The following is a 27682-nucleotide window of genomic DNA, read 5'->3' on the forward strand; positions in this document are numbered from 1 at the left end:
ACAAATATATATCACAATGTCACCAGGAGACCGAGGCCCTGTACAGGCTCTTGGTAAATGCATTGAGGAAATCAATGACTGGTTGTGCCACAATTTTCTCCAGCTAAACAAAAACAAAACTGAGGTAATAGTCTTTGGCGCCAAAGAAAAACGATTACAGGTCACCAGAGAACTTCAATCTATACATCTAAAAACCACAAACCAGGCGAGAAATTTGGGTGTAGTGATGGATGCAGACCTAAACTTAGAAAAACACATTAAGACAATAACAAAGTCAGCTTACTATCACCTCAAGAATATATCAAGGATAAAAGATCTGATGTCTCAACAGGACCTGGAAAAACTAGTCCATGCATTCATCTTTAGTAGGCTTGATTACTGTAACAGCATCTTTACAGGTCTACCTAAAAAATCAGTCAGACAACTACAGCTCATTCAGAACTCTGCTGCTCGAGTCCTCACTAAGACCAAAAAAGTGGACCACATCAGTCCAGCTCTGAGGTCCTTACACTGGCTGCCTGTCCGTCAGAGGATAGACTTTAAAGTTCTGATGCTGGCCTATAAAGCTCTGAATGGTTTAGGACCAAAATACATCAATGACCTCCTGACCCAGTATGAACCTTCCAGATCCCTCAGGTCATCTGGATCCGGTCTTTTATCAGTTCCCAGAGTCAGAACCAGACACGGAGAAGCTGCATTCAGCTTTTATGCTCCTTATATCTGGAACAAACTCCCAGAAAGCCTCAGATCAGCTGAAACACTCAGTTTATTTAAATCCAGGTTGAAGACTCACCTGTTCTCAGCTGCATTTGAATAAAGCACCAAATCCACACTTTAAGCTTAAATTTCAAAACTTACATTTAACTACTGATTTTATCTACTGTTCTGATTTTATCTGTTTTGATTTTATATACTGTTGTTTGTTTGTTTGTTAATTAGTTAGTTAGTTTATTTGCTTGTTTTAATCAATTTTAAATCATGCTTTTTATTTGTTCTTGTTTCTAATGTCTCTGTAAAGCACTTTGAATCACCTTGTTGTTGAATTGTGCTATACAAATAAACTTGCCTTGCCTTGCCTTGCCTAGACTCTGGATTGGGTCAGAGAGTCAGAGGAGGGAGAACATGTCGACCACTGGGGTGCTTGTTTAGAAGCCGGATAATTGTTGTAATGCAAACGGTTAAACTACACCGCCGATGCTGGTTCGTTGGCCACGATGGAAATAAATGACCATAATTACATTCAACTGCAAACATCTGTGTGCAGGAGCCGGGAGAGAGCGAGAAAGAGAAAGCACAACTCCATTAGCGTAATGCGCAGTGAAATTTCACTCACGGTGCAGAAAGTCGTTAAGTGCTCTCCATCTGTCTTTCTGAGTCGAGGAAATTTTCAGCACATTTATTATTTAAAATATCCTGGGCATACCATTATCAAACTCAACTTGTGAGAGCACCTTTTTGACTTTTACTCAGTCGTTAAAGCATGTAGATTTCAAGGGACTGACATCCGAGCGCTTCCAGCGCCGTGTAGTTCAGTCTCTGATCTGTTTTTGCTGCTCTCCGGCTGCTTCTCTCAAACTCGGTTCAGTTTTTAAGTTAGAGTGACACTCTCTAATGACTGTCAAATGCAGACTTTTGCCCTTTTCGTGAATGCCTCTGCTTCAACCAGTTCACCTCTGATGTAAAGCACATAATCGAGGCAAGCAACCTGATGTTTTACACATGTTGCAGTTGAAGGACAGCACACTGTGTTTTCTTTTTGAAATCCTGGCCAGTGCTGCAGTGCATCTGCCCAAAAGCCCATGTGAGTCCACTGTCTTTCAGCTGCTGCCAGACACTTTCCTGCCAAATAATCCAATGTTGCTATGCAGCTTGCAAAAGGAGTTTATCCACCTTCCGGTTGCATCCCTCGACTTATTAACATTCAGCAGGGGGGCTTAAGGGTCTGTGTGATGGATGGATGTCGTTGAAGGGTCTGACAACTGATTAATGCCTTAATTATCTCCAGCGAGGACCTGCCACTCCTCCCAGAGCTGACAGAGTGAGCTGTGTGTGGCCTGACGAGTAACTCCGTGTTCAGGGCTCGCCCACTGCTATCTGCTCTACCAGGGTCACATTCATTTTCCTCCCCTCAAAAAATCTGCACGTTTTGCACTAAAAAAGGTGTATAACGTTGATGAAACAGTGCAGCAGTGCGTTTTGGGATCTTTGCCATTGCGGTGACTAAGAAAGACAACTTTTCAATTGAGCCTCCACATGTTTGGATCCAGCCCAGGTTTGCATTCTGCATACAGAAGCAATCTCTGAAGTCGAGTCCATTTTTTGAATGTAAAATGTTACTGTTGACTTACAAGGCTTTATGCAACCAATCCACCTACTATATCAAGGAACTATTAACCCCTTTATAGCCATGTTGCCATGTTACATCAGCTCTGCTTTAATAGGTAGAAATCTCAAGTAGAGCCATTTTGGCATCTGATGCTGCTTTGTGTGAGTAAGAAAGGAGTCAAGAGAAAAGAACAAAGAGGGGAAACAAACAATACAACATAAAACACCTGACAGGAACTGGTGGCAGAAATCACAGATCAGTTACATGCAGCTCTGGAGGTACAGCAGAAGGGTCCAGGGAGAGAGGAGGATGCAAAATTATGCAGTATATAAATATAAAAAAGGCATATGAATGCATGGGTCCCAAAAGAAATACACACTTTTCACGTGTAGCCGGCTTTACTTGATTAACTGATTTTAACTGCAATCTTACTAATATTGCAGTCACTTTAAGTAAATAGTTTTCAGCAAACAACTGTGGCTTTTAGCCAAAAACCTCAGAGCTCGACTGAGAAAAATAATGTTAGAAAATGTGAACGTTTTGCACCAAGCTTCAGCCATCACCTGCAACCTATAAAGATATTTAAAGTAAAACATTTCACCACCCAAAGAACAGCACAAAATTCTGTTATTCACCCATTTACCCATTACACCAATATACAGTGGTCCTTCTACCGTTTAACCTAATTTGACTTGTTGACCCACAATTCAATACCAGTGTGAGGGAAATCGTCTTTTTGTGTTGTGCTTCAGGCGCTGGTCTTTATAGCCAACAGAAGGTGTAAATGGGCATTTCTTGTTAAGACAGAAGGTTAAAGGCAAAGTCACTTCAGCAGCTGAACGCCATTATGCGAGCATAAGATAGAACACATAAATATGTCGAAAGCAGAACTTCAATGTTAAATGTTTCTTTTTTTTCAGCAGATCTGTAAAAGTATTTACAATCTACATCAGCTTCCTTAAAAATAATCTTTCTCTAATGAGCTTCTCTACAGATGGTGTGGAGACTAAGCGTCTTCCCCACATTTTTCAGAGAATATTTTGTAGTGGATCATCAAAAACAGATCAGGAGTCCTTTGTATGCAGGCTGACAGGTGCTTATATATGTGTGTTCCTTTTTGCAGGTGTGTGACTGGTGCAAACATATTCGCCATACTAAGGAGTACCTGGACTTTGGTGCTGGTGAGCGGAGGCTGCAGTTCTGCAGTGCCAAATGCCTGAACCAATATAAGATGGACATTTTCTATAAAGAGACCCAGGCTGCCCTTCCTGGAGCACTGTGTAACCCAGGACACGGAGCTGGAGGGGAGGGTAAGCCGGAGTGCAGTTCAGGAGTGCAGCTGCTCACTCCTGAATCCTGGGGAACGCCGCTAACGGACCTTCGACGTAAAGCTCCCTCACCTGGAGGGCCTTCCGCCACCTCAGTTTTGGCCCCTTCCACATCTTCAGCTGCCTCACCCTCAGACACTGCAGCTGTCTGCTCCCCATCCTCCTCCTCTTCAGTCAAAATCCCCACACCCAGACCCCATGAGAGCCCCTCACTTCCCCCACCACCTGTTCCTGCTCTTCACCCACCAGTCGGGGTCCCCTCTGGCAGCCCTCCCATGGTGATGACACCCCGGGGACCCATGCCCCTGCCTCTGTTCATGGAGCATCAAATGATGCAGCACATCCGCCCCCCATTTCTTCGCACCTCTGCCCACCCAGGAGGACCCAACAGCCCGCTGTCAAACCCAATCATTCCTGGTATTGGTCCACCACCACCTCCTAGGACCCTTGGTCCTGCATCAAGCCCCATGCACAGGCCTCTGCTATCTCCACATGTCCACCCTTCATCTAATCCCAACCCTGGCATGATTCCCCCACACCCTGGAATCCCCATGCCGGGCCTACCGCCTTTTCCCCCAGTCAACATGATGCCCAATGGACACATCCCCCTGCCCCCAATGATGAACTTTGGCATGCCGTCCTTGGCTCCATTGGTACCTCCCCCAACTCTCTTGGTCCCTTATCCTGTCATTGTACCCCTCCCGGTCCCAATTCCTATTCCAATCCCTATCCCCTTCAACCCCAAATCCTCCAGGGACCGACCTGAGAGTACTGGTTCTGTCCGAAGTGCTCCAGAGTCCTCAGAAGCTTCAGCTTCTAGGCCCCACTCTCCAGGCTCCTCTGGAGGTGATAGAGGGAGCCAGAAGATAGAGCCAGCTGGAGGGCGTGTCTCTCCTGTGCGGTCAGAGAGAGGAAGGACAGTGGAATTGACCGTGAAGGCAGAGGACAACTCAGGCAACCTTTGTCTCAGCAGTGGCCCTGGATTGATGGATGGGGTTATTGATCTAACAGTGGGCCAAAGATCATGCCAGCAGCAGGTAATTCACAGGATTCTACCTGGTGTCCAGGTCAAAGTAGAGCCAGAGGCAGATTCAAGATCTCCACCAGCTGCTGAGCTGGGCAGGGAAGGGAAGAGCCATCGTGATGAAGGGGAAGGGGCTCTGCTCTCACAGGAACTCCTCAGTGCTGCGGAGCCAGAAGGGGCCACACACCCTAACACACTGGAATCATCAGCCCTACCTTCCAGTGCTCCCAGCAAAGCTTCAGTGAGCCAGAAGAGTCCCCACTATTCTAACCGTACAACACCACCCTCACCAAGTACAGTACGGACCCAGCCCCCATCTTTACCCCAGCACCAGACTAGCCCTGCTGCCCCATGTAATGTGATAGTCAATGGTACAGGATGGCATCCACTTCTCACGCCTGCGTTCGAATCTGACCGAAGGGGAGAGGCAGGAGAAGGAGAGGCAGAGAAGCACCCAGCTAACGGTGAGCTTGAGCGTGAGGCGCTGAAAGAGAACAATTGTTCCGTAGGTGAATGGGAGCCAGGGAAGCGGGTCTCAGCACAAGATGAGATGGGTAACACGGTGGAGGGTAAGCCAGATCCTGACTCCAACTTGGAGGAGGGTGAGCATGCCTACGCCCTACCGCTGCTGTCGACCGGAGGCTGTGTTGTCATACAGCCTGTGCCAAAGCCCGCCGCCGACAAGACAGCCATCCTCTCCTGCTCCATCAGCGCACCGCTATCAGCCGCTGGGAGTCCTGAGCTCGAGCCGCCGCTGAAGAGGAGGTGTCTGCGAATTCGCAATCAAAACAAATGAGGTGAGTGTTTTCCCACAACCGACTTGAAATATAAATTCAAACATATTTATTCAGTGACATTTCATAATTCACAGTCGGGGGTTTATCAAATTAAGAGTTGGTTTTAAAAGTCTCTTACTCCCGAGGGTGCATCTTTAAACTATTCAAAATGACTCCCTTCAGTTGAAAATGTTCTTTAACAAGCTGTTTCATATTTATAATCTTCACATCTGGAAATCTCTGGCAACCGGATTATTTTGTATTTTGTCATTTTGAAAAGACATAATAGGGTTGATCACTTAATCAGAATTTCAACAATGTGATGCTTGATTCAAGGGCAGACTCGGTGTGCCCTCGTGCAGTCACAGTGGAAAGGGTCAAACAAGCATTAGTTGAATTATTACCTCCAAAATAATGCCAGAGTGCAGGTTCCCTGGCATTAAATCCACTGTGACAGACGGACTGCAGGTGATGTATGAGATTGTCACCCGGAGGGGCACTCGCAGGGACTGGCACTGAAAAGACTCTAAAAGGGTTAGTGAAGCAGGAGGGAACCTGACACAAAGCCCATTTGTGAAAAGATGAAATGAACCAGCACACCTACAAGGTGGTGTTAGTACAAGCAGGCTGTGCACAAGGAGGGCCTTGTCCTCTTAATATACAGCCAAACCATTCTGAAATAAAACCTTAAGACTCAGCAACATCACATAAACAAATACATTTATCCTAGATGTTAGGAGCATTTGGAGTCATGTGATTAGCCAACACTCATTTACCAAACATACATTTCCACATGAGCTTGCGCCTTGATGTCATTTTACAAGAGGAATACCCGTCTTTGCTTTACTGTGACTGGCAGTATATGAGCTTCGGAGTTTGAATGAGGAGCCTTTTATGCCATTAATGCCAAATTTAATGATGCAATCCTCGAGTTATTAATTAAATGAAATTGTATTCAAGAGCAATTGAAGACCAATTCAGGTTGTGGTAACATGAGGCGAGTGCTCTGAATAAGATTAATTGGTAACGACAAAAGATGGAAATCAAGCCCCCTGCACACTCAGCGCTGCTAAACGCCAACCAGCAGCTGAAATAAACAGAAGTGATGCGCTGCAATCTGCAAGTACTGATACAGTAGCAAAAATATGGAGGATCAACAGTGCCTCCCTCGCTTGCTTTCTGGTAAATGGTTGCGCAAAATAATAACCAACAAAAAAATCATTTAAGTTTTTTTTTTTTTGTTTGTTTTTTTTTTTTTTTTAAAGTTAGAAATTGATTTGTATTTAATCCCCGAGCAAAACATGACTTAGTACTTGGTGGAAAAACTCTTGTTGCTAAGTACAGTAGTAAGATGTTTATTGTAGTAGCTGATCACCAAGTTTGCACGTGTCTCAGTAAGGATTTTGTCTCACTCCCCAATTAAGGAAACTCTAAATCCTTTAGGTTTCTTGACTGCTGCTTGGCAACTTAAAGCTTCAGCCCCCTCCATAGATTTTCTGTAGGATAGTGGTCTGGAGACTGGAGACAAGTTCTCTTTCCTTTGCTGGAAGAACCATGACCCATCTTTAGTGTTCTGGATGAAGGAAGGGAGTTTTTGTCCAATATTTTATGGTACATGGCCCCATCCAGTGTGTTGGGGACCCTGTACCCTTAACAGAAAAAATAGCCCCAAAGTCCCAAACACAGCAGGCACATTTAATGCCTAAGAGATCGATTTTAGTTTCATCCGACCACAACACTTTCTCCCAAGCCTTGTCTAAATCACTCATTTAAGTTCTGAAGAAAAAATGCAATCAGGTAAATCCATTATGCCTACATTTATTTTAATACTCCTTTTTTTTTGTTTTTAAAAAGAATAACAAAGTACCACAAAATCTATTTATTTTACTCAATATTTATTTTCCCATTTGGTTTATTATTTATATTACTTTGATTTTGATTATTTTGTCCGTTTAATTTATTGATTCTTTTTTGGGGGAATTTAATTTCACTTATTTTTAAAGTTCCATATTTATTTCTGCATTATTTTCCCTTAGAATTTATTCTCCTCTTGTTTCTCCCAACCTAAATAAATGACTCCGTAATTAAACAGAGAAATTCCAGCAAATAAAAAATAGAAGCTAATTAAATTCTAAATATTAATTCATATATTTCTCGAATTGATTTATGCCTACAATAGTTTTTTTTATATTATTTTAGTGCACCTGATTGCATATTATTTTTAATAAAGTCATGTATTTATTTTTTATATATATTTATTATTTATCTAGAGGGTTTTGGTCCTCCATAGTGTGCAAAATGTGGAATACCATATCTCACCTTGCCTGCAACATCACAAGGCATTCATTATGAAATATTTAACACATTATGTAAAATTTATTCCAATAGAGACGCAGAAGCTGAATGTTTTATTCTTTATTTGCCCAAAAGTGTCCTCAAGCTGATTCTGATTGCTGGGAGAATAAACCACAAATTAGGAAGTGCTGTTAAAAATCTGCATGTTCCTTAATTTGGCCCTCAGTGGTTTTAACACCAAAACTGTCTTTGCTCTGAGCATCCTCCACTCTCCCACTTACCTTCAAATTAAAATACCTTGAATTCATGCATCAGCTTTGCCCGAAAACAGCTCTGACTCCGTCTAATTCTCCTCCCACTCTGCTTCACAGATGGATGCTCTGAGGACCGCAGTGCCATCAACGACACTCACTTGTCCACCCCCCACCTCCAAATCACACGCACACACACACACACTGTCCTCATCCTTACCCATCGTCCAGTCTACCAGCACCACAAATCGCCTTTGATGACCGATGAGTCCAAACAAACATGATGATGTGTATCATAGCCAAGTGGACTACTGTTGTCTGTGCGACAGACACTCTGATGGCCACCAGGACCGTTTGATCCCTGAACTGAAGTCAGTATATTCCTGCAACAGGAGGAATTTACCCCACTGCTCCTCTCCTCATTTAGAGACTCTCAGCCACACTGCCCCTTTAGACTTCAACCCACCCTCCCCTATCGAACAAGTACTCTCTGTATTGTCTTTTTACTATGGAACGCACTGTAGTGTCCGATATTCAAATCTGCTGCTTGAAAATTACTGAAGGAGCCCCTAAAACTGAAACGCTTCAATCCAACTTTGTGCCACACCACAGGTATAAAATCTCTGCTCCTGTAAGTCTTATTTTTATCACTTGTCACTGAGCTGTAGAGGCATTAAAAATCAACTTGGCATTTGCTTGTTCACCAGAAATGTTTGCACATAGATGCCACACCGGTTGCTTCAGTTCATGGAATGATGAGTCAAAGCAGGCGCCATATTGCTGAGGAGGAGCCAGACTTTTTAATGCACGTATGTCTATGGAAGCAGTAGATACACAATTAAATACCAGGATGATTTAATGAAATTTCAAACTGATTTTCAAGCTATTTGATTTGTCATTTCCCCAGATTTTCTGTTGATAGTTCCAAAGTATCAGATATTAAGATTACAAATCTGCAGCTGCTTTTCTGTGATGTTCTGACTCTGAAATGTAAAAACTGATGGGATTATATCATTTTCAAGAGTTTACTGTCACCTTGAAATATGAGCTGGAGACGAGTCATTTGGCTCAAGTGCTGCTGTTCGTGAATGCCTTTTATCTTTTGGGAAGGCACACACACACAAAAAGTCATTCTGAATGCTCTGAATGCTTCTGGAATGACAATTCATGCACACTGTAAGTCAGTTTAAAAGAGAGTTGCACAAAGCAGCACAAAAGTTTTCACGTTACACAGGAATGGCTAAGAACACATAGTGAGTTCCCCCGAGCATGATGGTGTCTGCAGAGATGCATCTCTCAAGCCCAGATTTGGTATCTGTGTGTTAATGCACGTGCTTGTTCACAGCCAGCAAAAATGTCCTTTCCAACCTTGTCACAAAGTTCTGGGTGAATCCAATGGGATTAAGAAATCTGGGAAATCTTTTTTTTTTTTTTTATGGATGGGGGCATAAAACCACCTTCACATATGTTGAGAAATATTCTGGAGATAACCTTCACCAGCAAGTAAGTGTGTGGGTGGAATCGTGCATCTCTGCCATTTTCCGTTGGCATCTGTCTGTTTGCTCTCCACTGAATTCAGTTTTAGTGTTACACAAGGATAAGATGGAGCTGTCCTGATAATCATTCCTATTATTGACATTTTCTCTACCCTCTGGAATGCTGCCCGTGTGCGTAAACAGTAATCTTTGCTAGTAAGAGTAATAACAGAGAGCATTTCAAGGCTTACTTGCACCACCAAAAGAACTGAGATGGCATGGCAATGTGGAAGCATCCTCCAGCCTGCAGTGGGTACTCGCTTCCGCAGGCTAGTACTTAATCTTTTCTATAATACATTACCAGTGATGTTTCTGTCATGGGTTAGTTTGAGACTGACTGCACTGAATTTTGAGGGGGGTGCAGGGGGAAGCCAGCTCTTTCATAAATTATTCTTGTGGGACTGAAGGGAAAACTGCTGAAGTAACACAACAGAAACATTTGAACAGTAAACACACAGAGGACAAATTCTTTATGGCAATATTTTGTCCACTAACTCTGCCAAGTTGGTTCTTTTTTTGCCAATTCTTTTTTGTTTTAAGAAAGTATTTTCAGCATTTGTAGATCCTACCGGGAAGATTGAGTAAATGCAACACAACTATCACCCATCCAGTTTGATCTGATCCAGTTACACATCGGCTGTGAGCTGGGATGCCATCAGACAAAGCCAGCATTTAGTTTACACTCCTATGGAGGAGGTGCACTGTACCAGTGTGAGACAAGGTATTATCACATGCCAAAGGCCTCTGGTGTGTTGAAACAAAACATGTCACCTAGTTTTTAGTGGAAATGGGATTTTAAACTGAAGATTTGACTGGATAATTTATAGCTGCCAAAATAACAAGCACTTATTTTGAAAAAAGAAAAGAAAAGAAGACCCAAGAGAAGAGAAGTGGATGTCAAAAGCATCATTACTATTATACTCTTTTCGGTTTAGACCTGTGATATGTCACAGTAAGCGTGACATAGAATCTGTCTTAAAATGACAAAGTGATCTTCAATTATCGTTTGTCTTGCACCCTGATTTTCTTTAAACTATTAGTATAAAAGTAAAAAATTATTTTCTACACTGTAAAGACCAGACCGAGCTTTTCCTTACGCCCGTATTCACAAGCATACATACTCATGTGGCACAATGCACATAGTAAATTTAACTTTGTGTTTGTGTGTGTGGGGCAGGTGCAAGCAGAGAGCCCAGCTGAGATTACAGAGTGTTGACTCAGAATAAGCAGTGTGCAACTCTATCTGTCGCCTCTTAGTCAGGCATTTAGGCTTAGCTCGCCTCTTGCCAAGGCCCAGCTTTGGTGTCACTTTAAGCTTTTCCTCGTCTCTGCTTCAATTCTCTGCAAGCGGAGCCAGTCTTATGAAGCTCTTGTCTGCCTTTTGCTGTATTGCACTTAAAGAGACAGACTAAAATACGCATCTAGTGCTGTTATTTTTGGTGTGAGCTGCTGTAGTTTTGAATATAGTGATATAATGGAATTAAATCACATTGAGCTGCAGGAAATATAAAGGAATGCAGTTCCCGGATTGGCCACTTGAGGCTTTTTCCAAAAACAAAGAAGTTCAGTTAGCTTCCTTTGTCAAAATACATTAAAAAGAGCATACAACCATGTTTTACAGCCTGGCACAAAAACAGTTTTTGGAGTTTCCCCTTTCATAAGAACAACACTTGGTTTAGGTGTTGGTGTCTTTTACAACATTTTTAATTATATTTTCAGACAATTAATATGCCATCTATCAGCCCACTCAAGAGGTTTGTGCTTTAATTTTGGTGAATGAATTATAATATTTTATTAGTCTGTTACTTAAAGCTCATTAGCAGGCATGTATGTGTGGTGCTTGCTAACCAAACTCACAAGTGTTAGCACCCTTTCATCCAGATATAGTCACTTATGGCTCCAGCATGGAAACCAACGTTGCGCAAATGGCCCAAACAGCCCAAGCACAAATGGTCAGTGGGTGACGGCACAGTGGCTTAGTCCATCTTAAATACACAGTCTGTGAGTGACATTTGCATGTGTGTTTAAAGTGCTAAAACAGATTTGAAAAACTCAACAGTAATGCCCATTTCCAAAATCATGATCCATTTACTCTTCCTACAGAACTACACCCGTGACTGTGCAGAAGAAACCTTTCATTTTCCCATGACAAGAGCAGACATTATTTGGAAAATAGTACATTAGAGGTTTCTGAATTAAGTGGGCCCTGCTCTGCCGAGTTTTTCAAATCCTAACCCTAACCTGTTGCACACAAATATTTAAGAGACGTTTAGTTCCATTATACCGAAGAGACGAGAAGGCAAAAATCTTTACAGCCAATACACAAGATAGGAATGGAGTGAAAGCATGGCAGGCCACAGGGAAGATGTGCAAATGTGATTTTAGGGTGACTTATTCCTTTAAGTAGAGCTACTTCTTTCTGTAATACTTTCCCAAAAAATACAGTTTACATCAGAAGAATATAAATTGAAACTGATTTAATTTCTTCCCCAGAGAATAACTCTGTTTGTTTTATTGACCTTTCCCTGACCTTTCTTGTGGCGCCTTCAGGAAAATTTAACAAATTTATTCCTAGGATGGAAAACCCCAGATATCTTAACCAGTACTTTCATACTGATTTAAAATGTTGAGAGGGCTTGATTTGATGAGGAACTTACTGCAATCCGTTGTTATGTCTGTTTTCACTCCTGCTTACATAGAGACGCTTACATACAGAGACTACAGCAACATGCCCAATTGTGTCTGTTTCTAATCTGCACCATGCTGTGTTGGCGTCACAAGCGGTATACTATCTGTGCCTGAGACAGACACCGAACATGCGAAAGCCTGACTCTCGTGGGGAAAACCTGGACCACCGAGTCAGTCTTTGTGATGGCAACCCGACTCGTGACAAATATCCAGCATTCCTTTTTTGGCGATGGACTACAGGCCTGGTCAGCAGCCTTAATTATGCAATGACAACCAACTCCAAAACTGCTAAAAACAAGTGGTCCACAGGCAAAATAAAACATGATTCAACTTCATGTTACTTTTCAGAAACAACGGAGAAGTTGCCTTAACTCTTGCTTGTATAATCTCTCCAGTTAAGACAATGATGCTCGCTTGTAAAGAAGACTCTCCCTTCTTTGTACAAAATGAAATATACCAGAAACAACAACTTTGTTATCTTGCTAGTGTCAATGTATAGATGATCAGCTTTTTCTGTAGCTTGTATGGACCGTCACATTTTTGCTAAGAAGAGAACCCCCTCACCCCACCCCTTCCAGACTTTCTCGTTCCTAATCATCCAAACTGTTTTAACTCGTGGTGGACTGTCAATCTTTTTTGTGTACATTTTATAGTATTATTTATTGTTGACAAGTTTTGCATTTGCAAATAAAAAAGTAAAGGTGGTTTGACCTGAGCATTTGATTCCAATGTAAATGCTTGGTGAACAGTGACATGCTTTTTCTTTTCTTTTTTTTAATCATTAAAAAGGAGGACACAGTGATATGAGGAGGCCTTTTTATTATGTAGTAACATGTACATAACATGTGGCCAAAATTGTTTTTGGAGAATGGTCATTTTTTTGTGTTGTAACAGTATTTGTTTTATTCAGTGAATTGCCCATGAAGACAAATAAATAAGAGGCACACACAACTCTGTTTCACATGTGTTATATTTGTTCTTACACACATACAATGAACAAAAAAGTGACTCAACTAAAATGAGACAAATAAACAAATTACTAATAATGCTTATCATAAATTAAATAACAAAAACTGTGGCAAGAATTGACATTTCTAAAACAAAATTAATAAAATGAATCCGGAAATTAACAATGAACACATTAAAAAGCTACAGAAATAATTAGAAGGATGTATAAATGAATGAAAAAATTTACAAATAAATAAGGAAAGATGTAAATAAATTCATGCAAAGTCAAATGAATATTAATTCCTCCTGAGGTCTATGTGCAATGGTATAAAATAGTTAATCCCTACATTATTTTGAATAGCATTTTGGTGCATTCACAGGCATATACATTTATTGATTTTGGTAGTTTGTGTACTCTGTAGAACATTAACACTCAGAGAACTCACAACTGTGTTAATTCTTCATGACATGGATTCAACAAGGTGCTGAAAACTTGCACAGAGATTTTTGGTCCATGTCAGCTTGATAGCATCACACAGCTTTTGCAAATTTGCCAGCTGCACATCCTTGATAGTCATCGTGGAGATTGTCCGAGTACAGTGAAGCCATTGCCATGTCCAATAAACCAGTTTGAGATTATTTAAGCTTTGTGACATGGTGTGATGTCCCGCTGGAAGCAGCCATCAGGAGATGGGTGCACTGTGGTCATAAAGGGATGAACACGGTCAGCAGCAATGCTCGTGTAAGCTGTGATATTCGAACGATGCGCAGTTGATACTAAGGGACCCCAAATCTGGCAATCACACCAACTTGAACAACTTATATATATAGCAGGACAAATCAATGTTTTCATGTTGTTTACACCAAATTCTGACCCTACAATCCAAATGTTGCATCAGAAATTAAGAATCATCAAACCAGATTTTTCCAATCTTCTATTGTTCAATTTTGGTGAACCTGTGTAATCTGTAGCCTCAGTTTCCTGTTTTTCTTTGTTGACAGCTGTGGCACCTGGTGTGGTCTTCTGCTGCTGTAGCTCATCAGCATCCAGTTTTGACAAGCGGACATTCAAAAGTTCTCTCCTGTTTGGTTGTATCGAGTTGTGGTTGCCTTCCTATCAGCCTGCAGCAGAAACAGTAAGCGACAGTTCTCACAGAGACCTGCCACTCACTGGATATTTTGTCTTTTTTTGATTACTCTCTATAAAGGATATGTGGGATCAGTATTAGTAGACTAACGGTTTCTGAAATACACAGACCAGTACGTCTGGCACAAGCGACCATGCCACATTCAAAGTCACTTAAATCACCTTTCTTTCCCATTCTGATCCTCAGTTTGAACTTCAGCAGGTCGTGTTGACAAAGTTTACGTATCTAAAAGCACTGGGTGGTTGTCACATGATTGGCTGATTAGATATTCACTTTGATGAGTTGCAACTTGTTTTTGTGTATATATATATATATATATATATATATATATATATATATATATATATATATATATATATATATATTTTAATAGCCAATATTAAACCATAAAATCTGCATGAGTGGAACATTAATTAGCAGAAAATCCACTATACAGTGGGGCAAAAAAGTATTTAGTCAGCCACCGATTGTGCAAGTTCCCCCACCTAAAATGATGACAGAGGTCAGTAATTTGCACCAGAGGTACACTTCAACTGTGAGAGACAGAATGTGAAAAAAAAATCCATGAATCCACATGGTAGGATTTGTAAAGAATTTATTCGTAAATCAGGGTGGAAAATAAGTATTTGGTCAATAACAAAAATACAACTCAATACTTTGTAACATAACCTTTGTTGGCAATAACAGAGGTCAAACGTTTACTATAGGTCTTTACCAGGTTTGCACACACAGTAGCTGGTATTTTGGCCCATTCCTCCATGCAGATCTTCTCGAGAGCAGTGATGTTTTGGGGCTGTCGCCGAGCAACACGGACTTTCAACTCCCGCCACAGATTTTCTATGGGGTTGAGGTCTGGAGACTGGCTAGGCCACTCCAGGACTTTCAAATGCTTCTTACGGAGCCACTCCTTTGTTGCCCGGGCGGTGTGTTTTGGATCATTGTCATGTTGGAAGACCCAGCCTCGTTTCATCTTCAAAGTTCTCACTGATGGAAGGAGGTTTTGGCTCAAAATCTCACGATACATGGCCCCATTCATTCTGTCCTTAACACGGATCAGTCGTCCTGTCCCCTTGGCAGAAAAACAGCCCCATAGCATGATGTTTCCACCCCCATGCTTCACAGTAGGTATGGTGTTCTTGGGATGCAACTCAGTATTCTTCTTCCTCCAAACACGACGAGTTGAGTTTATACCAAAAAGTTCTACTTTGGTTTCATCTGACCACATGACATTCTCCCAATCCTCTGCTGTATCATCCATGTGCTCTCTGGCAAACTTCAGACGGGCCTGGACATGCACTGGCTTCAGCAGCGGAACACGTCTGGCACCGCGGGATTTGATTCCCTGCCGTTGTAGTGTGTTACTGACGGTGACCTTTGTTACTTTGGTCCCAGCTCTCTGCAGGTCATTCACCAGGTCCCCCCGTGTGGTTCTGGGATCTTTGCTCACCGTTCTCATGATCATTTTGACCCCACGGGATGAGATCTTGCGTGGAGCCCCAGATCGAGGGAGATTATCAGTGGTCTTGTATGTCTTCCATTTTCTGATGATTGCTCCCACAGTTGATTTTTTCACACCAAGCTGCTTGCCTATTGTAGATTCACTCTTCCCAGTCTGGTGCAGGTCTACAATACTTTTCCTGGTGTCCTTCGAAAGCTCTTTGGTCTTGGCCATGGCGGAGTTTGGAGTCTGACTGTTTGAGGCTGTGGACAGGTGTCTTTTATACAGATGATGAGTTCAAACAGGTGCCATTCATACAGGTAACGAGTGGGGGACAGAAAAGCTTCTTACAGAAGACGTTACAGGTCTGTGAGAGCCAGAGATTTTCCTTGTTTGAGGTGACCAAATACTTATTTTCCACCCTAATTTACAAATAAATTCTTTACAAATCCTACCATGTGGATTCATGGATTTTTTTTTCACATTCTGTCTCTCACAGTTGAAGTGTACCTCTGGTGCAAATTACTGACCTCTGTCATCATTTTAAGTGGGGGAACTTGCACAATCGGTGGCTGACTAAATACTTTTTTGCCCCACTGTATGACTTTTCTTATAGAATGTCCCAAACCACATCTGAAACATATGAATTTAGCTATTATTCATAAACATAGCAACATGAACTGAGTTGCAGGTGAATTTTAAAGATTTCATATTTTTCATTGAAAGCTTTTTTTAATCAATACAACCTGAAGATAAACATTGGTGGGGAAAAAAGGTTTAAAACCCAAAAGAAATGAATGTTGTGCAAATTTAATGACGAATTCGTCTTCTTTGTTTTTATGGCCTTCAATTATACATAAAGAAAGATTAGTATTACTTTGAGTAATTGTTATTGCTCTTTATGGACATGATGTAGGCTCTGTCTCTCTCTCTTCTTTTTGCCCCCATTAAAAAACAGGAATGTCATAGGTCATACCAGTCAGATATATTTATACTGACAGTCATGCTAAACTGTTTTGAATAATTAATGCAAAAGCAATAAAGAGTTTAACCACATTTTAGAACACTGAATCATTCATAAATAGCTAGGCCTTGGTTATAGTATTTCAATATTCATGAGCAGTATATGGTTGATTTTAAAAAAGGAGAGTGCAACAAGAATTAGTTCAGTAAAGAGAACTTACAGGCAATTATCTAACAGATGATGCTTTAGTAATGATAATTATGACATCTATTCATAAAAGATAAAGTGTTGCTTCCTAAACTCTGCACATGTGATATTATATGTTAAAGAAATATACAGATTTTCTAAATACTCCAACTGTTTTTAAGTGGTTTCTTTATGTCTTTTAAATCAGTCTGGCTTCCTGATGCTCGCTGATGCGCGTGTGAATTGTAGATTCAGTGGTCTCTAGCGCCATCTTATGGTTTCTGTAAGTAATGACTGACTCACTAGGCCCGGAGGTACAATAAAATTGAATAAAATAAATAGAAAAATAAAAAGTTTGATTTTCCCATAGAAGTAAAAGTAAGCAAGCAGTGACAAGAATTTTAAAATGTATCATAATATTAACAATTGTAGTTTTTCTGTTTTTTGCTTAGTGATTGGGCATTGTTTATCATCCCCTGGACAAAATAACATGAACACCCCATATAAAATGATATTTTTGTTATAGACAATACATTGTTATACCTATATTATTCTCATCACTTATGTAATGGTTACAGCTAAAATATTATTTATATAACTGTCTATATTCATTTAATAACTGGGGGCACAGATAAAGTGTGTCGTCCCCAAAATTTTGCTTTTGGGTGAAATTTTAAGCACCCATTTTGTTTTTTTCTACATTTCATGGTGGAAATATCTTAATTTATGGTAATGAAGACACAAATCTTAGCCACCCGGTGACTTTAATATCTAATCATAATCAGAGAAACTTCAAGAATCCCAGAGGGAAGTTAAGTTGTCATAGCAGCAAATATACAACAAACAACAAGCACTCGTATAAAATGAGTGTAGAAACAGAGTTATGATATCAATATAATATAAATATTATGTCACTGTGTAGGAGTTTTGGGATACTGAATTGTATATTTAAGATGTTCTCTGTTTGATTCTTTGTTCATTATTTACAGAAATGTTGAGCCTTTAATTCATAGTTCTAGTTTATGTTAGTTTATTTTGTATCTTTAGTGTTTTCTATCTCATCCTCCTCTGTCTTTTCTCCCCGATGTCGTGTTTATTCATGTTCCTGTTTTACTTTGTTAGCCTTTGTAGTCATCTTCTGTGTTTTGTGTGTCATTTTTGCTGTCTCATTGTCCTTGATTCTTATCATCTGTGTCTTGTTACCCTCCTGTGTGCTGTTCCTTGATTACCCTTTCATATATAAATAGTGGTATCTTCCACTCCGTCTTCCTCTCAGGGTCTGTTCAGCCTCCCAGTGTGTTCCCTCCCTGCTTTGGATTCAGTTTGCCTTTTGCCTGTGGATTTTTGTGTTCTGACTTTGAATCAGCCAAAATAAAGGCTTGCTTTTTTTATTTTTCCTTCTGTCTTTGAGTCTGCATTTTGGTCCTAGTTCTGCAATTTTTATGACATCTGTCCTATTCTGTGTTTGCTTGGCTGCATATGGCGGAGTTTGTGTAACAAGTAAACAGCTATGCTGATACTAGGCCACTTTTGTGTCTTTGACTTTGAGAAGTAAACTCTTTAAGTGTGATTAAAGCACCTGTTCACATCAATGACTAAGTGAACTGTTTCTTTAAAACAAGTGACCTGTGTTGTGTGATCATTTGTATGTACTGTGTACTTCTTATCCAGTTGGAAATTGCATTGTCACTGAAGTCTACACCCACTTCAGTGGAAAGGGGAATATTTTTGTCATAGTCCAAATAATGCAATTGAGGATAATTTGAGAGTCATAACTCCACTCCAAGTTATCTTATGTGTGTAATAATAAATATACTAACCGCTGTCCCGTATCAATAGACCTTCATGCTTTAGTAGACTTTTTTGACCTGTGACAACAAGAAATAAATGTGTGTAAATAAAAAAATAAAAACATATAGCTGCTTCATTCTCGGGCAGCACACTGCCAATAACACAACACAAACCAATAGTGCCTAGTTCCTAGGAATTTAAAGCTCTTTATTAAGATGATGCAGCTGCAAAACAAAGAGGTAATCCTAGCAACCACAGGTAAAGTCTGGCCATCCCACACAGCTGATAACAAAGCTCATTTGATAGCTTTTTCCATATGTACACATTCATGTAACAACTACACATATATGTAGTGAAATTAGCCTCAGGATGTTTGCAGATGAGCATCATATGACATGTTACGTGATCTGTGCATTTAAGGGAATTTATGTATGCATTAAAAATTCTTGATTTGCCTTTTGAAAGCAAAGATGATTAGATATGTGAAGCTAAATGTGAAAATGTGTGCTTAAATTATCACTTTTCATTCCAGTTTTGATATGCATTTTTGTAAAATCTGTGTTCAAATTGCTTTGGATTTGTGTGTGGTTTTGTGTGAAATTTACTGAGAATCTTCTCAGAGATGAGTACAGCCAGCTTGAATGCAGCTTACGTCTGATTGCTGCTTTGGGAATATTTCAGTTTAGTGTGCATCATGTCTCTCACATCCTATCATCAAAATAACAGTAAGTGGTAATTCTTATTCAATTTATAACATTACTTGAAATATCCTTAAATAGTCTCCACCTTTACACATAAACACCACCTATATCAACTAAAAACTGCCCATGTGTTTATGACTGTCATATTCAGGTGAGTGTGAGCCTCTTAAAATGTGGTCAAAATAACTGAGATCTATGTTTAGTACAAGTGAAACGGCATGGAGTTATGATTCAATAACATTTACAAAGAAGCACAAGGGTCTCAGGATGGCACATCTTAGCCTAGTGCTTTACTGTGAGTGATGAGACAAGCTTATTAAAACAAGAAGTAGATCATTTTGAGCCTGTATCGTCGCTGTTATTTTGGACTGCATTTCCCAGACATCCCCTGTCAAACAGACAATAAATCTGCTGGTATGAGTGCTGTTTCCAAGAAACATTCCTGTTTCTGCAGGTGGCGCTTGTGTGTTTATCTGCTCGCCTGTCTGTGACACTCTCATGCAAACTGACTGTTCCAAATAAAGAAAATCTAAAAAGCATCACTTCCTGCTACTGTTACTGTATGGGAAATTGCACACATACACATGCAAGAGAGAGTGGAAAAAACTTTATTGTGACATTTAGTTTGAGCAAAGTGAAGGTACATCGATGGTTCGATTGCCTCTTTATTTCTTTAAATATAATAACGCAAACACTGAGACTTATTATAATAACTGATATTGAAAAACTGATCATCAAATTAATTCTGCTATAAATAATATATTCAAGTGCTTGTTAAAGTTAAACTCTAATTAGAAGTGCTATTGTAATTTTAAGACCTGGTAAGGAGTACGTTTTTTATGTCCCGTTGAATTTTAAGGGTATACTTTCTTTCTTTTTTTTTTTTTACCAATATTTATTATTTATCTGTGTTTTTATATTATATTATACAGCATCTTTATTTAAGTAAAGCTCTGCCAAATTGCATAAGCAGTGTGTGACTAAACTAAGTACACCCCATGATTCAATAGCTCGTAGAAGCATGTTTAGGTAGGGCTGCTCGATTATGGCAAAAATGATAATCACGATTATTTTCACTGAAATTGAGATCACGATTATTTGACGATATTTATTTAACCCTTTAAGACCTACCATAGAACCAAGTCCACCAGAGCTTATATTATTTTTTTTTTACATGTTGTAGTGCCATTTGTGGGAGCATTTCAAGTTGCTATACATCAATACAACTGTTATAGCCCATATTTTAATAATATGTAGGGGAGACCGGGGATAGTTGTAACGTGGGTCAGTTGTAACACTTCCAATTTCTCCAATCAGGGCTAAGTTTCAAATGATGTGACTCATCCTGTGCATGCCCAATTCAGTTCTGCTATCACATGTGAAAAATCAGCACATTTTGTCAAACACAGACAATTTAACATGAAAAAAAGTAATTTGTATGCCAAAAAGTAAGTTTTTCTACTTTATTTCAATTTGTAATAGTATTATCTGCTTTGCAGTTAAACTCATCAAACTTAGATTATGTTATTTGTATGTCTATGGGGATATATTCTGTGTAGGTCTTTAGTGCTAATGTTTTAGCCGTTGCCTGTAATGTTAGCTAGTTCATGGCTATAGGAGTTCTGGGTCAGTTGTAACAGCAACAGTCTGGGTTAGTTGTAACAATAATGCAGATGTTACAACTTACCACACTATTACTTTAACTTATATTAAACAAGTTGGGGCAACGGCATCAGCAGAGAGAGGTTCACTGGTCGCATTTGTATATGCGGTAATGCCATTGGCAACACAATTCCTCCACTGTTTGTGTTCCCACACATACATTATGCAGATCACTGTGTCAGAGATGGACCAGTAGGAAGTACTGGTAGTGGAAATAAGTCAGGATGGGTGCAAGAAACAGATTTCCTCATCTTTCTGAAGCACTCTGCAAACCACACCAAGGTAAGCCATGATAAAAAGTAATGGAATTGCGATGCTGGTGAACAACTACATTTTTTCAGCTTCATTGTTATGTTCAAAATTGGTGCAAGAGTTGTAGGTTATAATGCCCACTGAGCCAATGAGGCCAAACTCAAGGAAGACCAACCAAAATTAATGAAATATTCAGTTTCAGAAAATTCCATAATTTGTCTTTTTTGGGGGGTTGGAATATGTTCAAAAGCTAGATTTCTGCATTCTGTCACACACACACAGAGCTACATAAATGGATGTAAGTGCATTCATGTGTTGAATAAACAAAGATTACATGTTAATGTTTTGTTAGTACCCTTATTTCATTGTGTTACATTTCACCCCAGGATATGTTACAACTAACCCAGACTATGGGGTTAATTGTAACATTTCACTCTTCGTGTTTGAGACCATACCATGCAATGGGTAATTGTGCTGCAGAGAAAATAACTGCACTATTTAATAGCAGAGACATGTAAATACTTTGCATTACATTTTGAATCCACTACCTTAAAAGAGCTTCAATTTACAGACAGAAATGTCAAAAATGTTACAACTATCCCCGGTCTCCCCTATGCATTAAGTCCATAGTAATTACATAAATTGCAAAAAAGTGCAATAAACTACAAAAAAATTGAAAATCGCTTTTGTTTTGTTTACATATATTTCTACTTGGAGAAATTTAAGAGGTTTATCCCTCAAAACTTTAAATACAATAAAGTTGCAAAAAAATAGTTTCCCACCACAGGAAATTTATTTTGAGTGTCTTCATAGTTTTATTTTGGAGATACAGCAATTTTTATATACTGCAGGAAAAACAAAAAACAATCCTATGATGCAAATTTGCAAAGAAAACAGCATGTGCATCATTTCACTGTGGGAAGTGTTACGAACAGCTGATAGGAACGGCAAAGCGTGTTTCTGGAATATTATGTTTTTGTTCCTGCAAGCGCTTTTTATGCAATTTTTGCAAAGCTATATGTGGAACGAAACCGTGACCGAGGACAAGCTGATGGCATAAGATGTAAGTACAAATGTGCAATAACAAAGTAACAAATTATTGCGCTAGCTTACACGGTTCAGGTTCTACAGGGATTTAAAAATAGTTACGCAAAACGGAGCGTGCTGCTCTGACCGGCTTTAAAGGGTTAACAATAACTTTAAAAAAAATAATATAAAATAGTGTGCAACACCACTGAAGTTTTTTTTTTTTTTTTAACTCTCTTTTCTACGGAGCCCCTATGGAGCCCCCCAGGGGACATGGGAGAAAAAAAAATTAGGGAGGAAAAAAAAAAAATTAGGGAGAAAAAAAAAAAATTAAGACGGACTTTTGCGAGATCTCGCAAAAGTATTGCGAGAGCTCGCAAAAGTTTTAGCCGCATTCTTCGGAGGCCGCCAGCTCGAAGCCGACCGGGAGGTCGAGGCACGATGTGCCGGGAAAGCTGTGTTCCTCCCGCCTGTAGTAGGTCTCGATCTCCCATTAGCTTCGAGCTAGTGGCCGCCAGCTCGAGGCCGACCGGGAGGTCGAGGCACGATGTGCCGGGAAAGCGGTGTTCCTCCCGGCTGTAGTAGGTCTCGACCTCCCGTTAGCTTCGAGCTAGTGGGTGTCAGATCTCCAAAAACGTCGGAGCACTTTTGCAAATATGTGATGTCTTGTAAACCGAGCAGGTATCTGACGTTTACACAACTACATTCACGCCTCAAAATATCTTAAATGTGTATTTTGTGACCCAGAAAGAGCAATATTACAACTAAGTAGCTGCCGCCATTGTTGGAATTCTACTTTCGCGAGAAAGTTTTGCGAGCGCTCGCAATACTTTTGCGAGATCTCGCAATACTTTTGCGAGCGCTCGCAATACTTTTGCGAGATCTCGCAAAAGTCCGTCTTAATTTTTTTTTTCTCCCTAATTTTTTTTTTCTCCCATGTCCCCTGGGGGGCTCCGTACTTTTCAACCAACGGCAGTCACTCTCCAAATAACTTCTGCTTAGCTTTCCGAGCTTCCCTCGGGTCCTCTTAATCAGCGGTCTCCACCCTTTTTTGCGCCACGGACCGGTTTATGCCCGACAATATTTTCACAGACGGCCTTTAAGGTGTCGCGGATAAATGAGGGAGGGGCTAATAATCGGCTCAGTCATTTTTAATGATCGTTGAAAGCCCAGATCGTAATCGTGATTAAAATTCGATTAATTGAGCAGCCCTATGTTTAGGGTCAATCTCACATCATTGTGGAGAAATTTTGGTCACTCTTTACATTTTTGTTTCAGTTCACTGAGCTTTGTTTAGTCACAGCTCTCTTAAGGCTCCACTTCAGCATTTCAGTCAGGCTGTGGTCTGGACTTTGACTGGCCCATTGCAACACCTTCATTCTTTTTGTGGTCAGTCACTCTCTTCTAGATTTGCTCGTGTGCTTGGGATCATTGACACAGTTTAAGCTAAAATTTAGCTGTCAGGCCTCACATTTGACTCTATCCGGTTGTTCAGTGATGACGCGACGAATCCTACTTCCGGGTCTAAAGTAGTCTGCGTTTAATATGGCTTTTGTGTTGTTAACATGTTTAATGTTATGTATTTTCTTCTATTTGATCTCAAAAAGCTCCTAAAACAGTCAGTGATCACTGTTGACCTCCCTCGTCTTTTATTACCACTAATCATTTATTTAAGCTCAGTTTTTAAAACCTTAGGATGTAACTACAGCCCAGCCCATGCAGCAGTATATGAATGACTAACCTCGTATTGTGGATGGATTATCTCAGTTGTTCTCCTGGCTGAAGTTTGGTCCTTTTACAGCATCCTGCCATGCGATTACATTTGTTCCTGACCACCGAGAACACTCACGTTAACTTTTATCGAGTGGAAAAAAAGTTAGCTTGTTTATATTATGCTAACATAGCTGTGTCGCTAGCTGTCACGTAGCACATCATTATATACCAGCTAGCCCAACTTCAGTAACCCTACAAACGTCACTGCTGTTTAGTTTTCTGTCTTCATTTATGTTGGAAGTGATAACAGAGCTGTACGTTTTAATTTGTTTCCAAAACCCCGCAGTCAGGACATGCTATATTGTATTTAGATAGAAGCTAGCGAGCTAACTCCCTGCTAACTTCTAACTCCGTTAAATGTCATAAATTCCGTTTTCATGGATGCCTGGATGTTAAACTCAATTGTTACACCTGGTAGAGCAGAACGCTGATCATTTTATTAAAGATGAAAGACTTTAGACAGTTTTTCAACTCTCAGTAATGCCATAGTGATCGTTTGATATATGGACCTGCAGCGGAGTTTAGACCCAGACACGGCTAGTGACGTCAGACTGAACAACCGGATACAGAGGAGATCATGGTTGACTCATGGCAAAGTGCCCAGATTCTGTGGCTGCAAAACAAGCCCAAATCACAAGCTCTCCACCACCATGCTGACAGTTGGTATGAGGTGTTTGTGCATTATGGCCAAACATCTCCACTTTGGTCTTGTCTGTCCAAAGGACATTGTTCCAGAGGTCTTGTGATTTGTTCATGAGCAACTCTGCAAACAAGGTACATTTGTTCAGTGTTTTTCTAATCGTGTTGTGAACTTTAACATTTAACATGGTAACTGAGTCCTGCAGAGTCCAAGATGTAGCTCTTGGGTAATTTCTTTGAGATGTGCATGCTCTGACCTTGGGGTGAATTTGCTGGGACATCCACTCCTGGGAAGACTGTCTCTATCACTGTAGAATGATGGACTTTAAATTTCTGGGAAATAGCCAGATAACCGTGCCCAGAATGATGAGCAGCAGCAACTGCTTTTCTAAGATCTGTGCAGATGTTGTATCTCTTTGATATTGTGTTTGCACACACCTGAATGGTGCAGACAAGGAAACTGCTAAAACTTCTGCTTTTATAGAGGTACTCAAAATAATCAAGTGGATTTGATTATCGGCATCAGGCATCGAATTATTTTTAATTTTTTTTTGTTATGCCAACTAACCGTGTTCGGTGCTTTCCAGAAAACAATGTATTGGAGTGCATCACGAAGTATGACATATCTGCGCGGCATGTCAATCTTTCTGTCCTGGCAAAATTAAAGTAAACTGAGGACCTCTCCATCCAATTCATTTATGAGAAACCTGTATCCTGCCAAACTTGTTACATATCCTCCATCTTGAGTGTGGACTGTCACCTTCAGATAGAAGATATAAAGTCCTAAAATGCAGACTGGATTACTTTAAAAAGGAATTTGTCATCTTATCTTATTCACTCTTTGCAAAGACAGCTTCTGTGACAGCACTAGGAATTCCCCTAAGTAGTATATTGTATTGTGTTTCAGCTTATTTTGTGCGAAATAAATAAAGACATGGTGTAATATGTCATGTTTCCCAGTTCATCTGAAGCTGTATTGCCAAATTCTAAAATCTCAGACGAGCTAGTTATTTTTATTATATAAAACCTTAGAATTTGAAAAGAGTGTACTTTCTTTTGATCATCTTTGTGGTTGTCTTGCTCGTACTTATTGTTAAAAATATAAACTTATTACAGTTATGAACTACACAAAGAATGGATACTTTTGACCTACTAAAGAGAAGAGTTAAAGTTTTTGATATTAAAAGATTACACGAGAAATTTATCTCAAGCTATATCCAGGTTGGAGGGCAGGACTGATGGATTATGGGTAATTGAGTCCTCGGTGTGTGTGTGTTGATGTCAGGGGGCGGAGAGTGCGAGAGTACAGCCTCCGTGTGTGTTGGTGTGTAGATGTGAGTGTACGGTGAGGAATTCAGCTGCTGGATAAGTTTTTTCTGCGAGAGAAACTTATTTTTTTTGGCGTCCACGTCTTGAAGCGAGGAGGACAAATGCGAAAATGCGAGAAGAAATCCAGGAAGAGGCGAGCGAGTGCTTATTAAAAATTCAGCGCGGGAGAGCAGACGTTATTACCCGTTCGGAGGACTTGTGGCAGCACCGAGGATAAACTCCACTTCTAACGGGCTAAAGCGTTGTTGAATGGGGTGAAACGAAGCGGATTTTTTCCCTCCTAAAGAGAGCAAGTCCAGGAAGAAAAAAAAATCCAAGCGGTCGAAACCCAGAAGGAAAGGGGAGTAAAAAGGGGGCAAAGAAAACGCCCTGCTTTGCTGCCTGTTGCTGGTAAATTCAAACTTTATCGCCAAGTTTAAAAAATGCATCTTCCACTTAACGAGAGGTGATAGTTCAAGTCGTCATTCCTAGCTTAAAGCCGGGCGGGTTTGCTAACTGACGGCCCCCTCTCACTTGGCAAGTTTTATGTTTTTGGAAGCATTGGGAATATTTTCTCCTCGTTGTGCACACCATTCCTGTTGGAAGCGATTTGGGTGGGCTGGGAGCCCAAAGGCTGCTCCGCCAGGCCTGCGGCCATTAGCCAGGAACAAAGAGGGTTCACATGTAAACTCAAACAGTTTGGAAAAGCCTCTTCATTAGTTTTTAAAACCCAACTTTTAACCACCAACGACGGCGCAGTCATGTCGCTGGGCGCCGAGAGGAGGATGGAAACCCGGCTGAAGAAGCTGGAGGACATGATCAGAGACCCCAGATCTGCCATAAACCTGGAAAGTTTACTGGTGAGTCAAGTGGGATCCACTTCATAGGTTATTAATGATGTTGTCTGATCGCTGAATGGCTAGGCACGCATGCACGCCCTCAGGTGAGCTAATTGCATTTAAACACCTTTTCATGTTAAAACGGTGCCGTTTATGATTTAAGTGTTATCGCCTGGTGGAGACACTGTAGACAAGCCTGATTAATAGTTAAATCTGGGTGCAGACAGAGCAGTTTGGGGCTCTTTGAGGCCTGTCTACAGATTAGGATTAACTACTTGAGATAGCTCCCCTGGGTGTTTTCATGGAGACTAATATTTTTAGATAACATATGGGCCCACCAAGCCACTGTAGTCCTATCAGTCCCAGATGTAACCACAGAACCATTGCAGTCTTCCTACACTGGTATGCAAATAGGATGTTGGCTATGGAGGACCCAGTCTGCCAAAAATCCAATAAACCATATTGGCAGCAATTAATATCAGAAAATATATATAATAACAGTGTTTAGAATTAAATTAAAAATTAAAGTAGAAGAAAATATGAAAATTTGTCTCATACTCCTGTACCACCTAACATTTATCTATTTTAATGAGAAGAAAACAATTAGTATGAAGTTGTAAAACTGCGTATCTCCTACTGTTTCAACCACTCAGGTAAATGTGTAGATTTTTATCTGAAGTTCCACTTAATTATTATTTAAATTATATTCATCTTCCATTTGTTTTTCCCCTTTGACCTCCCGAATATAAATAAGTGACAAGATAATAAACGAGCAATAGTATTA

General features: G+C 40.2%; 2 protein-coding genes across 4 annotated transcripts in view; both read left to right on the forward strand.

Annotated features, from left to right (window-relative positions):
* The window catches only part of sobpa (sine oculis binding protein homolog a), a 60661-nt gene extending 47508 nt beyond the window's left edge, over window positions 1-13153 (forward strand). For both annotated transcript variants that reach the window (XM_080871722.1, XM_080871723.1), the window contains 2 exons: window positions 3450-5475; window positions 8121-13153. In XM_080871722.1, the coding sequence (XP_080727848.1) occupies window positions 3450-5474 (2025 nt within the window). In that variant the 3' untranslated portion in view covers window position 5475; window positions 8121-13153. The remainder of the gene's footprint in view (window positions 1-3449; window positions 5476-8120) is intronic.
* Window positions 13154-26048: 12895 nt separating this feature from the next.
* rock2a (rho-associated, coiled-coil containing protein kinase 2a) overlaps window positions 26049-27682 on the forward strand; it is a 47963-nt gene continuing 46329 nt past the window's right edge. For both annotated transcript variants that reach the window (XM_080870848.1, XM_080870849.1), the window contains exon 1: window positions 26049-26919. In XM_080870848.1, the coding sequence (XP_080726974.1) occupies window positions 26821-26919 (99 nt within the window). In that variant the 5' untranslated portion in view covers window positions 26049-26820. The remainder of the gene's footprint in view (window positions 26920-27682) is intronic.

This window comes from Rhamphochromis sp. 'chilingali' (genome assembly GCF_963969265.1).
Source record: "Rhamphochromis sp. 'chilingali' genome assembly, chromosome: 21".
Taxonomy (NCBI): Eukaryota; Metazoa; Chordata; class Actinopteri; order Cichliformes; family Cichlidae; genus Rhamphochromis; species Rhamphochromis sp. 'chilingali'.